At 40.8% G+C, this 14,608-nt stretch overlaps 1 protein-coding gene and 1 long non-coding RNA gene across 7 annotated transcripts in view; one reads left to right on the top strand and one right to left on the bottom strand.

Moving 5' to 3' along the window:
* The window catches only part of AKAP13 (A-kinase anchoring protein 13), a 208,124-nt gene that overhangs the window by 13,175 nt on the left and 180,341 nt on the right, over positions 1-14,608 (bottom strand). For 4 of the 6 annotated variants that reach the window (XM_027719858.2, XM_027719852.2, XM_039385921.1 and 1 more), the window contains 10 exons: positions 14,408-14,513; positions 9,032-9,203; positions 5,873-5,940; positions 5,318-5,384; positions 4,030-4,168; positions 2,949-3,064; positions 2,246-2,392; positions 1,349-1,599; positions 616-741; positions 394-511 (listed from right to left, as the gene is read on the bottom strand). In XM_027719858.2, coding sequence (XP_027575659.2) covers positions 394-511; positions 616-741; positions 1,349-1,599; positions 2,246-2,392; positions 2,949-3,064; positions 4,030-4,168; positions 5,318-5,384; positions 5,873-5,940; positions 9,032-9,203; positions 14,408-14,513 — 1,310 coding nt within the window. The remainder of the gene's footprint in view (positions 1-393; positions 512-615; positions 742-1,348; positions 1,600-2,245; positions 2,393-2,948; positions 3,065-4,029; positions 4,169-5,317; positions 5,385-5,872; positions 5,941-9,031; positions 9,204-14,407; positions 14,514-14,608) is intronic. The other 2 variants (XM_027719853.2, XM_039385922.1) reach the window with 1 other exon arrangement.
* Positions 2,270-4,951, top strand: LOC113987288. The gene is made up of 3 exons (XR_005565250.1): positions 2,270-2,406; positions 4,288-4,391; positions 4,689-4,951. It is a non-coding gene; the product is annotated as an uncharacterized LOC113987288 (long non-coding RNA).

The following is a 14,608-nucleotide window of genomic DNA, read 5'->3' on the forward strand; positions in this document are numbered from 1 at the left end:
GCATTTTTTCCCCTTAAGGAGAGTTTCACAAAACCTTTCACATATATGTGGTTGAGGTTGGGGACTATTCCAATATACTTTGTATATGAGTGAGTATGGATGAAATACACAAATTAATCACATATTTTAGCCATTACCACAAAAAAAGCAAGCTGGGAACTTTGGAGACTAAGCATGTTGCTCCATAATTAGCTACAGACAGACTTAACTAAATCAAGGTACCTGAACAACTAATCCTAAATGGAGATATGGAACTGAGTTATCTCGTTACAGCTGCACAAGACAACAATGACTGGATTACCTGGTAAGAGAATCTGCTTCAGCTGAAAAGGATCAAAAAAATTTACACTGGATGAACAAATACACAGTTAGAATAAAGGAACTGGTCCCTACCTTTCGTGTACTGCAGTATCCTTTGTAAAAGGACAGGGTACTTTGTGATTCTCTGCGTTACCAACAGGATACATTCAGGAATCCCAAGACGCCTCACCAGGGAGCTGCTCATTTTTTTCTAAGGAATAAAGGCGAAACTTTAATTTCTGTAGCAAAATGGTCACCATAGTGTAGGAAGGAGATGCTTTTTCCATTGACTATGTCTGTCCTACCAGATCCTACCTTGACAAATGCCTGAAACCGCTTGTCCTTGGAGTACAGATCTTTGAAGTAATTGACTGCCTCGTTGTGATGCCCACAGAATTTGCCGTAGGTTTTCTTCATTCGCTCGGCGCTGTCACCGGAGAACTGCAAGACATGAGACACAGAGCTCCAATCTGCACTGAGCTCCTGGTGTGATATCCCAGCAGTGCCTGCCAGCCTCTCAAAAGAATCTGATGAAACTAAATTAGTCCAAAGCATCCTTAATCAATCAAACAGATCTCCAGAAAGTAAAAGAGCTGATTTGGGGAATTTACTGAGTTCACACCTACAGCAGAATTTGGGATTCTACTCACAGGGCTTAACAGACAAAAAGAAGGCAGAAACCATGGATAAAGAAAAGTAAAATGACCCACCCAAAGTTAAACAGCAGGTCAGTAACGTAGCCAAGAGACACACTGAGCATATTTTGCTGTGAGCTCCTGCCTACACTCTAGGCTATAGTCGGACTGTTTTGTGCCTGTCAGCAAATGCTTCTCTTTCCCACAAAATGAACTAAATTAATTTTCAACAGTGGACCTTCGTCTGAAAGAGCAAAAAGTGCCTAAAAAAAAGCAGAGGCGGAGATTCTTACATGTGGGAAGAGTAAAGGTGCCATCAGCTGTGATTATCTGACAGGCACAAACAGGAGGGAAGGAAAAGTGCCTGGTTTCCAGCTGTGTTCTCAGAACTGCAAGCATTTTCCAGCACTTACTTGATTCACTAGGATGTCACCTATCCTCTTGATAACAAAGTTCTTTTCACTTTTGTCTGCCAATGACTCCTTCTTCCTTTCCAGAATCCGCTGGAAAAAGTTACTGTGGATTTGCAGCAAGTTTTCCAGGCAAGGAAAGATCTTGTCAATGACTTGTTGATCATACTGCAGCTCCTTCAACATCGCTGCGCTGTACACATCGTTCATGATCTTCAGGGTGCGGACGTGATGCATTTCTGTCTGCATTAGCTCTGTATAGGATGGGGACAAGGTCAAAACCAAGGTCACTGTGGAGTTCATGGGTTACAGCACAAGGAAAAGCTGCCAGGAGAAAGCTCTTCCATAATTGGGTTTCTCTCTGGTTTCAGAAAATTTTATGTCAGCTATTGAAACATCAATCAGTAGCTTCATGTATGAGAGAAAAAGTGAGAGAAATAGTTTCGCATGTAAAAGCAGGGCAGAGGAATCCCACAATAAAGAGCTTTGGACACTGAAGTCTGAACCTTCAGCCCTGGTATCTGCTCCTTCCTAACTCACTGGCAGCCTCAGCATACTGCCCTTTTGCCACAGAGGCTGGTTCCTGAACCTGTCAGGAGAAGACTTCCTAGCTACCTGCTCTGCTGTAACTGAGTTTAAATGTCATCAGCAGACAAACAAGGAGAGGCAGTTTCTGGGAATTTTTGATGGCTTCTGGATATGGGAATTGCAAAAAAAAAAGCCTTCGCAGAATACATTACATTTCTAAGAACTACAAGAATGAAACTATGGCTTCTAAGGAAACCAACTCAATGTTTCCTGACCTAAAGTTCAGTGACCTAAAGTTTCCCAAATCCATGCATGTGGGAACATCAAGAAGCTATCTAAAACAAGTGAAAAATGAAGATGCAGGTATCTCACCATAAATGACATCTTGCCGTTTGACAACGTCTTTGTTTTGCTGCTGTAGGAACTTGCTGTCCACTACTTGGCTCCAGGACTCTGCCTCCAGCTGCTTGGAATCTAATTCCAGTTCTCCCATGAGCTGTCCTTCATTCATGTCCGCTCCTTCACAAAGCAATGTAAGTGCCATTAAGATGTGGGTAACTTGTCCTGTTCGAGATTCCTGTCTATTCATTTAGGTTTAGGCATTGTCTGTCACACCACAGACACCACACACATTCTCCTTTCCTGACACAAATGATCATATACCACGTAAGGACAAGGTTATGAAAAGCACTTTTAAAGATTATTTCTTAGTTGCAAAGAACTAGTTGGCCATTTTCACACAGACCAAATTCTAGCTCAGATAATGTATTCTGAAGCTGCAATGCAACAACATCGCAGATAAAAAACCACAGTAGAAGAGGAAATGTTTTTCCCTGAGCTAAATTCCAAGTAACTCAACTGTAACTGAAACCTTCTAAATGTTTTCCCACAATTCAACAAGCTAAAGTAATTAATATGTGGGGGGGCTTTGTTTATCATGCTGATATTCTAAGATTAAAATAAATGCACATTAATTGTCCATTAGAAAGGAGGACTTGCTGAAAATGGATTTTGTATTTCTGGAAAGCAGCACTGAGACCTTCCTTTTGCCATAAATGCCATGGGGATCTCTTACCTTCATCAACCAGTGACTCCATGGATTCATTCACCCGGCTGATTTTATGTAAGGAGTCTGTTGACTGTGACAGGAATTTCCAAGTGTGTATTAAGTTGTCATCGTTCCCAACTCTGCTGAAAAACAGAACGTACAATATTGTTTATGACATAAAAAACCCAGCCAAATGTACTTTCAAATAACCAGAAGAAATGCATTTTAAATACAAATTGGAAAAAAAAAGCCAGCACTGCACGATTACATACAGAAATGTGCTTTCAGTTGTTTTCTAACTACCCTCTGCGGCTCAAGAAGCTGTAAGAGGTACAGTTCTGAGTGCTGGTGCTTCTTCTATAAAGAATCACACCTGAGGTTTTATGGTTTGGATAGCTCCATTTCCACTACTTTCCATTTTAGTCACATCCCATCCTCACTGCCCTTGGTGCAAGCAGTGCAAAAAATGCAACACCAAAGGCTATACAAGAGTCCTTATCATTAGCTCTGAGAAAGATGAGAAAAATGGACTGAAAAAATTTCACCATGACTAGCCAGGGCATTCAAACTGCCCAGAACATGCCAGTCCATGCTACTGCCTCATGTGTAGAACTGCTCAAAATGCAGGTAGGGCAGGAACCATAAACTAGATTTTCTTCTATGATTTTTTTTTTTAATTAATTACTTATAATGCAGTCCAAACCCACCAGGCAGACTGCAGCTCTATGCCTTCACCCCTACTGTCATGGACACAAAAGTTAATACAATACCTGAGCTGCAAATGTGTGCTTGCACAGTATCCAGCCTAAGGCAAGGGAATTTCCTCCTGGATCCCAGAGCATCTCTATGAAGTGGCCTTGAATCTAACCAGGCCAACTCAGACTCCTCTGAACTCATGCTATGACTAAACTAACCCAGGCAATCTGACTGTGCAGAAGACACCTGAAGGTATCATACATAACATGGGTATTTCTGGCTTTGTGAACCTCTTCTGTACTTTTAGCACAAATCATAGTCCATGAATCTATTTTCAGTGAGATCTGAACTTCGTTATGTTCGCAGCGTCAGGTAACACACGGGTGATCAGGTGTCCAGGGAGAAACCTTACCCTGCAATGTTCTGTATCGAGACACTTTTAGAAAGTGCTGTAGGCTGCTGTGATGATCTCCTGTTGTTGAACATTGAGGTGACAGTGCTTTCATCAGGAGCAAGGATTGCTGAGCGAGGGCGCTCCTTGGGCTGCGAGCCTGGAAGGGAAGGGTCAGAGAGGAGTCAGGCCGTGTAACTGCCTTAACCGCTGCTAACCGTGATGGTGATGATGACTTAAAGGATCCAGGCACTAAAATTCACTTCCTTATTGTTCTAGAATCATCACCAGGGGATCTCAGCAGTTAAAACCAGCCACAGGAAGGAAATAACATGGATCCCTGTCCAGAACTGACTGCACTGCACTACACCTAAAATTCCTAGGTGGGATCTGCAAGTCCAGAAACATATACTTTGGAAACTGAATTTAATTTTAATTTAATTTTATGTGATAAATAGTCATATGTTTTAATCTACTCTGTTGCTTTGTCACTCCCCTGGGCCTATAATTATATGCATCTTGCTGCTTCTGGTCACATTTTTTGAGAAGGTTTCTCTATCAGTATGTGCCACAGAGAAATGATAATCCTTATTTCATTATACTAAATTATAGTTTTACTATCATTATAGATTAGCTTTAACTAATCTTTCATATTAATTCCAGATTTTTTCCTTCTTCAGATGCATTTCTGCTTTCTGGAGTGGCATCTCTGATAAATACCACAGTGATTACAACTGTATTATGCAGTGTGGCTCCACATAGAGATCTCCAAGCTATCACTTAACAAAGCTTATCACTTAAGATTATCAAATTATGGCACTATAAAAACCCATTTGGGCTATTTCATGCCTATTCTATACCCTTGGTCACACTGTACTGCAAAGTCAGGAAAAGTTTGTCAGCATTCCTCCTATTCAAAATTAAACTTTTTATTTTGACTACCTCAAAGCCTAACACTATTTAATTAAAACAAAAATAAATGTATTTTGAATAAACATCCTCTCCACAGGCTGCATCTTCCAGATTTTGTGGTCTTACCAGCTGTAGGCATCAGCAAGCTACACCGGTCAAGTGGTTATTTTAAATCTGAGATAACTTTACGTCTGCTGAAAGCTACATGGCCACTGCAGAAGCAGATGAACTCTGTACAACTTCAGCACAACTTCTGAAATCTCAAATATTGCTTACCACACGCAGAGAATGTTCTCATCCCTGCTTTGATAAACACTTATCTTTCATAATATCAAGTTAGCAGTTGTCAGAACAGTTAAGAACATCACCAAAGGAGAGGGAAAGGAAGTTTTCTTACTTTTGTTTCTCATGGTTACTGTGGGTAACGAAGAGGTATCATGTGCCTGCAGCATCCCTCTCTGTGGCTGAAAGAAAAATGAATTTCACTGTAATTTCTTCCTCCTTTTCCGCAGCAATTTGTTCCATATAACTAAATTAAAAAAGTTATGTTTTTCTGAATCCTCTCAGAACAGATCAGTTTTTGGCTGTACGTGTATTTTTAAACATATATATATATGTATATGTATATTTATTTATTTTCCCCACCACCATTGAAATGGGAAAAATAACAGATGGAGAAACAGGAAAATGAGAAAGTGCTGATAGTACTGAAGAGAACTGAAAATCATACTTGTATAAACATTATTTATCTTGGAGAACCAGGTTCCTTGCATTTGAGGTAAGCACAAACTTTGTGTGTTCCTTATATAAACGACATATTTAATAGTTTTCACGTAGGGCACAGTGCCTGAAGTTCTTTCCAACAAGCTGGAAACTTTGTGACATATAATAGATGTTATATATCTGCATAAACTTTTTTTGTTTATTCAGTAGAGTACATGAACTCTCTTACCTTCATTTTGACCTTTGCACAAGAAGCAAAACTCTCCTTACAGCCTTTGTGAACAATTGCATTGCAGTCTGTCAAAAGTAAAAAACCCAACCAATTAAACAAAACCACACAGAAAACAGGTCAGTTTTCACCATTTGTAATCTGAACTGTTAATTTACACAACTGAGAATTAGAACTTCCAAGTATCATTGTGGTTTACACGAGTAGCTACAAATACTGAGAGACAGGCTCCTCTCCAGGATAATTAGCCTTTTGTTTGTTAATAAGATTTCCTCAAGGAATTTAACAGGAAATTCTGTTTAAAAATCAATGCAAGGTTGAGCTGCCAGGGGTCTTAACCAGTGGGTCTTAAAGTAAAGAAAAAAAAAGGAAAGAAAAATGATGGCATTATTACTCTGAAAGTAAGGTGGAAAGCTGAAGCAGGAGATGGAAACAGAAACCAGTTGTAGGGTCAATATTTTCTCTGAGAACACAAATACTGTTCTCATCAAAACACGGACTGTGAGATCCAAAAGACAGGAAAATTCATTTACACAAACTCAGACATCACAGGCAAGATCTACAGCACAGAAACCCACAGGGTTTTACTAAAGAGTTACCAGAAGAAGTAACAGGACCATGTGTCAGGTGACCATGTCCGGGAGGTTGGGACTTCCTGCTGAAAACTGCACTGAAGACACCGTTTTGGTTGGAAACCACAGCACCCACCAGTCCAAAGACCATCATGCTTTAAACCCCAGCCTTTGCTGCTTACACGCCAGAGCAAAAGCTATGTGGTTTTTTGGAGTCTGCCCATGATCTCTGCCAGCAGATTTCTGGGAAAGGATGATTAAAACTACTTGGGTTTTTTTTCCATAATAATTGATAATACGGTTTGAGGCTGTAACTCTTTCAGCAGATAAAAGATCACAACTCAAATGCTCTCAGATGAGATTCAGTAGCTTAGAAAAAATTATTTCCACTCATTCATGAAAACACTAACACAGATAATGAATTGTACTTTATATGTAAGCGTAAAGTTCAGAATTATTTCTTGAAAAAATAAGAAAGGAAAAAAATGTCCAGAATGACAATATGTGCTAACATTCCTAGTATTTTTTACATTTAGGCCTACTTAACAAAAGCCAGTAATTCTGATATTTTGACAGAGATAAGGGTAAGGCTATAGGGTGTTCCTATTCTGTCATCTCACAGTTTCCTGTGCAAGAAAGACAGAACAAAGAAACCTGCGTGTTCTTGCAGAAACCCACAAGCACTATCATTTTTTCAGATCGAACAAGGAAGTGAGGCAGAACCTGCTTCTGGTGCACAAAGACAGGCAGCAAGACAATTCAGAATCATTAAATTCACACTTCAGGCCTTGAAAGCCTGAAGGCAGCTCTTTAGTATGTATCATTTGGTAATACAACATCTGGATTTTTTAGATTGAAAAATCTGGTTTCAGGGACTTTATCTCACCTATTCAACTCTTCAGCAGGCAGGAAGTTCCTCCATTAATATTTAATAATATTATTAATATTAATAGTATTAATAATTAAAACCCCCAAAAGCTTATTTTCTGCATTACTGATAGTAAAAAAAAAAATAAAAAAGACCAGGCAGGAAGCTATTAAAAGTTAGGCTTTTTTGCTTGCCCATTTGTTTCACAGTATTCTCAATCTTTTAGCATTGACTAGCTGTTTCAGGAAGCTGGGGGGGCATCACTGAAAAGCTGAGACATTGTTTTAAAATAATCCAGTGCTTTAAAAGGCATTAAGAAAGAGCAGTGGATGCTCACTAGTTTGCAACAGCACAGGAATAACAGAGCCTCTGCTGCTGGTTATCCACAATTTCCAAAGCATCTGATAGTTGATTTTAAGATGCAACAGGAGGAAGGAGCACTCTCAGATGTGAGATTTCAACCTGGGCCCTCATCAAACCTTCCTCATGGCATTCGTTTCTTGTCCAATGCAGAACAGTTACAATAATTCTCCATCATATCTTGGAAATAAGGAAAGAACACCTATGCTAAAACATATGACACTGTTGGGTTATTTTAACTCATTAGAATATAGAGAAAATTAAATTGGGATATATTTGACTTTCTAAGTGGCTTCAGAAACCAAAGAAAGTTGAGTGGGGAAAGGGAGAGAATGCATTTGAGAGCTTATAACTGTTGATGTTTTCCATTTCCCATCAGGCTGACACAGAGTGTGTTTCATGCAAACAACTTTGCTGAAATCTCTTCCAGGAAACTCGGAACTGCCATTCGGGATTCAGCTGGCTGCCCCTTCCCCTGCTCACATCTACCAGGAGGAACAGAGGACTCCAGCCTGGGAGCAGTTCCCATAAATGCTTTGACTTATCTCTAGGCTAGTGGAGTAAAAAATTACTAATAGTGAGGAAAGAAGAGCCCTGAGCTGCAGTGGGAAAAAGACATTTTTGTCTTCATATTCTACAGCTTTGGGCAGCACTCTGGGCTCGACCACACAAACTCTGCTGACCTTATCAAGCTACAGGCATGAGAAACTGTGTGATAAGAAAAGAGAACAAAATCACTAATCTGGCAGAAACCCTCAGATGTATTTCCTGTCCTGCCTGGACTGTAGTGCACGTACCTCACACACACACAGGTAGTTGCCATTTGACCTGTGATGCAATTTCTTGTAAAAAGGGAGAAGAGGGTGAGTATTTCCTTTCTGTACCATGTGGTTCTGACCAACGGCTCAGCGAAGCAGTTCAGAGAACTAAAGCAATACACTACAGATGAGTGGGACTTTTTTTTCCCTTTGGAAGTAAAAGCCATGATCCAAGCCAGCTGTCCCTGTCCTTTGTCCATCTTATCAAAGCAGCTCAGGCCCAAGCCATAACATGCAGCTGAAATAAACAAAGTTCTCCAGCTGACTGACACAGCCCAACAAGGGGTAGAAAACCCCGTGGGATGCTGTGATGGCTGAGCTCAAGCTTGGAATGAGGTTGCAGGACACCTCCATGCAGCCACAACTCATTTCAGTCCAGTTTCCACAAGGCAACATGCTGCTGCTCCATGAATCACTATCTCCAAAGTCTCCCTCCCACCCATCATCCTTAAGGAAAATGAAAAGAAGGCGTAAGGTTCGCATTTTCCATGTCAGATTCAATGAAAAACAAAAGGAAGGGAGGGAACCTCCCCTGACTTACTTGCACAGTAGTACGAATCCTTATTGAAAGGCTTCATACAGTGGTAACAGGTTGCTTGGGCTACAACAGAGGTTGCAGTGAAGAAATGTCCATTTGACTGCTTCTTATCTTTTTCCTTCTCCTTGGAATCTTTGTCCTTCTCTTTAGTCTTCTCTTTATCTTTCTCCTTTTCCTGCAGAGAGAAAATGACCAAAAGCCTCGTTACTCTGCAGAGGTCTATTCTCTAGTTACAAATTCCTCAGTGTTTGCCTTTGGCACTGCGACGATATCGACCAGTGCACACCTCAACAATGGTCATGTGTCTGCCCAGCTCTCCCTTACAAAAACCACCTTACAGCCCCCATGGATGTGGATTTACATACTACTGACTCACAGATGTCTCACCAGCAGATATGAAACTCAGTCTGTTCTAAAGGAAGTTATTTTCTTTCACCTCTGTTTTATATTTGTTGGTTTAATGACTTTACCTCTTTTCTTCTTCTGGGCTCTCATCAGCCTCTTCAGTGCTTTCAATGAATTATGTTCAATACAAACACTACATGCAGTGTGTGTCAAATTTTCAACACAGTTAATTTTTAAGGCCAACCTGTAAAGCTTGAGATTTGCAACTGCATTTTTAATGGAGAACACAAGCTCTTCCTCAGTGCCTGTACAGCCTCACTGCCTCTGAGGCTCTGTTTTCCTTCCAACTAGCAACTTCTTCAATAGTTACATGCAACCCCAGGTAATCATGTGAAGCTTTTTGGGAAAATGGATCTTTTACATTCTTGACATATGGCACCACAGAAAGGCAGAGGAACAACAGCAACGCCATAAAAGATACTCTCATCTTCACAAAGCACAAGCCACAGTTCAGCCTCTGGGCTACTCAGCTTTGGAAAGATGACAAGCACAGCCACCTTATCCAACTTTTAGCAGAGTTTCTGCTTACTTTTCTATAGCTACCTTAGATAGAAAATACTATATACTAAAAATTTGAAACATTTTCCCCTGCAGCCTTTCATGGATTTGGAATTCTTCCAAACAATTTTTAAAGGAAACTCCACAGAAAAACTCCAAATTTGAATTACAGCGACTCCTTGTCTTTCTGTGTACCAACCTATAACACGTTTACCATAAGATTCAGCTGCAGTTCTGTTAACTGTTACTGTGGATTTCCTGGCATCTGAAAGAGAAGCTTAACCAGAAATTGGTAAAGGCTTCTGTGACCTTATCTTTGCATTTTGTTATTTATATGCTATGTGTCGTCTGCCTAATATTGTCACAGCCTGAATATCAGAGAGCTGCAGAGCAGCCCATGTGAGCAACTGCCATGAAGTGGTTAAAAGAGGTCTGCAGTCACCCGCAGGGAAACTGTTGAGCTTTTGATGACACACTCAAATAATGAGTAACTCAGCCTAAGGACTCTCTTCTCCCAACACTTCCCAGGCAAAATGCCCAGTGTCGGAGTCTCTCCCTGTAAAGTGTCATAAACAAAAAGTCTATTTACTGGCCCCAAATGCTATTTTGTTCTGCAAATAAGCAAAACTAGGAGCATTACCATATGGAACAATCCTGTCTGAAGCAGAAAACCTGCCAGGAAGAGTCTGTGTTGCATCTGTGTTGCATCATATCTCCGCCTCCTTTGAGCCATCAGCTTGGCTCACCACCCCACAGAAACCTCCACAGTCCCATCCTCCATCCACTGACCTGCCCACCTTTAACCATGTCCAGCCTGGCAGGATTCAAGAAATTAAACTGCAGTTTAGGCCTTGGCTGATGGTATTAAGCCGATGCCTGGAGTTTTGCTCTATTGCCAAGTCTTGTGAAGCTCCAGAGAAGAAAAGATCACTCTAAGCTCAGGGCAAATCTTGTGACTCTCATGATGAAAGGAGATTTCCCATCCTATACTTTAAACCTACCTGATGTCTACTGCAAAGCCCAGTAATTCTGAAGTCTGGAATAATACCCTGCCTTCATGAAAATTACTGTAAAAAACATTTTAATTAAAGCTGAACGACCCCAGAAAAAACAGGAAATGGGTGCACCACTTTCAAGGAGGAAACAGCACACTATGCACAGGCTGCCAGCCACTCCACTGAAGGACAAGGTCTCAAAATGAGATTTTTTTTTTTTTTCAGCTTTTTTGCTATGACAGTTACTGGAACTTTATTTTTAAAAAGGATTGTAAAAAAACAAGACCATTTTCCTGAGCTATTGGAGCTGCCAGCAAGATCTGAAGCCCGGCTCTGCGGCTGAACCGACGTGCAGGAACGGACACCCAAAGGAACAGATCTGCAACAGCAAATCCCTCCCCCAAAGAACCACGAAGCTCTTACCTCCCAGTGCTTAAGTCCTACCAGCTTCACTGTTATCTGAGGTACTTCTGCAAACCTATTCCATTTTATGGACATCCTTCCCCCGGGGGGCAGGAGCGCTGCTCCCCACCAGCACTAGCCCATCCTGACAGGCGGGAGCTGCCGGCAAGGCCAGCTGGGGGGATGGCAGGCACAGAGCAGTTGAGCAAAAGGGGGAGGGCGGGACGATTGCTGCTAACTTCCTTGAAGATGATTTTAGCTACTTTGCTGTTGCTTTCATCTTGCCCTACCCTAGCTGCCACTGCTAAAGAGAAGGAAAAAAAAATACACAGGGCAGAAAAGGACGTGATTAATCTTTTAGAAGTCACAAGTCACCACGAGACCACCCGTTTAAAAGGTAGAGGGTAGTAAATCAAACACTCTGTGATGTTTTGGATAGAAATAAAGCGAATTTTAACATACCTCAGTGTTGCTATGCAGTACTTCAGCAAACAAAGTGCTGCAGAAGATGCCCAAACAGAAAGGTTTGGTGTGTTTGCGCTCCTCCTGCTCTACACATCAGGAATATTCCCTGTCTCCTAATCCTTTCAGACACTTACAACTCCTACTATATACACTGAAACACTGTTGGTGGTATAGCACTGCCTTATTACTGCGCAAGGCAAGGAAAAAGAGAAATTACTCATGCTAATTGTCGTAATTTCTTAGAAACCCTCTACCAGAAGGGAAAAAAATGAAGTTTTTCTTTTTTTCCTGAATTGACAGAAATAGAGCATGTTTTAGACTTCACAAATGTGAATCAGGGCACGTTGCTAATGGCAAGAGATTCACTGCTACTCCCCAAACAACACCAAATACATGCCAGGCTTCTATCAGTATCCCCTACAGTTAATGTGCCAAACACCTCTTTATTTTTAAGAGGTTTTTTACATAACTGTTTACATGATTTTCCAAAAGAGTTGTAGCCATTAGGAGGCTCAGGGGTGCTTTATTTTACAGTTCATCTTAGAATGAACTGTAAAACAGTGCAGGTTTGGAGATAAGTAAAACCCAGCTGGAAAGAAGCTGAAGCGAAGCGTCCCTCCCTCCTGACAGCCCCGACAGCAGCAGAAACCAACTTCCTGTCAAACTTCCTCTTTAAAGGCTTGTTGTTTTTCTTTTTAATGCTTACCAGTTTTCCTCAGCCATAATGCTGCTGAGAAATCAGTGTTCCAAAGGATTTTTTGGTAAAAAAAAAATCATTAGGATTTTTAGGCTGGAGCCTAAAAATGTAAGGTGTTTTGTTAGGCTGGAGCCCCCAAAAAGCATGTCATGCAAACATTCCACCGTAAGCAGAGACGAAACTGTAATTTGAATGATATCCTGGCTTTTTAATTAGTAAAAATATCAGAATTGATTATCAGATGCAATTTCTGTAGTGTGTCTTATTGTGGGGATTTTGCAGCAATTCTTTATCAACACTTTCAGACGCAATCATGACATTAGTGAAATCAGCCTACACTTACTTAACAAAAGGAGAGCAAATTTCTCAAAGCAATTCTGTTGTATTTTCTTATGTGCTTTAACCAGATCTCTTATCTTTCTCTCTAGTTCTTGCTTTACAGATTATGCATCCGAAGTGCAAGAACCAGTTAATGAATTTTCAGTCTTTTTCACAGTCTGTGCAAAATGCTCCTGAACTTCTCACTGGCGTTTGCAACAGAGGTTTCTATGTAAGAAGATTTGGGGTTTGGCATTGTACTCTGCAGCAGGGAACAGCATTGTCTTAAAGCTGCTCAGCAGGAGCTCTGAGCCACTGGCACTCATGGCTTTGCATCTTTAAAGGCAGATCCCTAAAGAGGAACTGTGTGTAATTACACCTCTCGGGGGCCTTCCAACAATATTTACCAACATATTAGCTACACATCACCTAATGATACAATACATACTGCCCACGGAGAGGTAAGGTGCTCTGAGCTTCGGTCAGACAAATAAAGAGAGGTGAGATTCAAGTAAAAAACATCCAACCAAGCCAAAAAAACCCCCCAAACATATATTAAACTTAAGGGGACAATCTAAGGCAACAACTGCATGTTTGTGTGAAGTATCTAGCACTAATGTAATTATTTCTGTAACCAATATGGTTCCCAGGAAATTCAGCTGTGCTGAGCAGCACTTATCTTTCAGCAAATTAAATCCCAGGGTTTCAAGGATGGAAGAAAGGTGAAAATATAAATATTTGCCATCACCAAAGGTCACTGCTTGAGCAATGTCTCTTGCAGTGCACAGAAACTTTGTGGCAAAAGTAAAAATAAAATGAAAACCTACTACAGCCTTCAGCAGCCAGTCCTTTCTTACAGCTCCTGTCCTCATTTTATTAAAAACCTCTCGGGTTCTGTAAAAATTAAACTCATCAATCACTTCAAAGCCATAACTCATGCCAGAACACAATCTATTCTCTATAATAAATGAAGCTTCGTTTTGTGGAGAAAAGAGTGAAAACAAAGAATCAAAGAATCATTGAGTCTTCAAGGTTGGAAGAGACCTTCAAGATCATCCAGTCCAACCATCAACCCAGTACTACCACTGTAACCCCCCTAAACCACATCGCTCAGTGCCAAATCCACCACCAACCTGGGCAATCTATCCCAATGCCTGACCACTCTAACAATGAATTTTTTTTTCTAATATCTAAGCTGAATCTTCCCTGACTCAGCTTAAGGCCATTTCCTCATATCCTCTTACTGCAGGTACGGTGCACTCAATCCCCATGTCCAGATCATCAATAAGGATGTTAAACAGGACCGGCCCCAAAACTGAGCCCTGGGGAACACCACTAGTGACCAGCCACCAGTTGAGTTCCCAGAGTGTGTCCTAGGGCTCAGTTTTGGAGTGCTAAGATTTCCCATGTAGCTAGTCCCTGTTACAACACAGACAATCCTCTCCTCACAAAATACAGAAAGGAAGTAAAAAAAGTGAAGAAGAGAAAGTTGGGCAAAGACTTAAATACTACCCTATGGAAACATAGAACTGAAATACAGAACTCATCTCTGCTGCCTATGGGCATTTTGTGGCTGCATAAATCACAAGAAGCACTTACTTTGCTCTTCTTGCTGCTGGACATTTTATTCCTGAGGTAGCTGAAGGTGCGACTGACTTTCGTTACACCTTTGCCAGCGGGGACACTGCTGCTCTCTTCAGATATGCTACAATCAGAAAAGAAAAAGGGTTGCTTTTATTTTTTTTTCATTTCCCAAAGCATCTATTAAATGGATAGATTTTTTTTTTTTAAAGGAAAAAT

This window comes from Pipra filicauda, unplaced genomic scaffold (assembly GCF_003945595.2).
Source record: "Pipra filicauda isolate LSUMZ 115617 unplaced genomic scaffold, ASM394559v2 scaffold44_size3831614_pilon, whole genome shotgun sequence".
In the NCBI taxonomy this organism is placed as follows: domain Eukaryota; kingdom Metazoa; phylum Chordata; class Aves; order Passeriformes; family Pipridae; genus Pipra; species Pipra filicauda.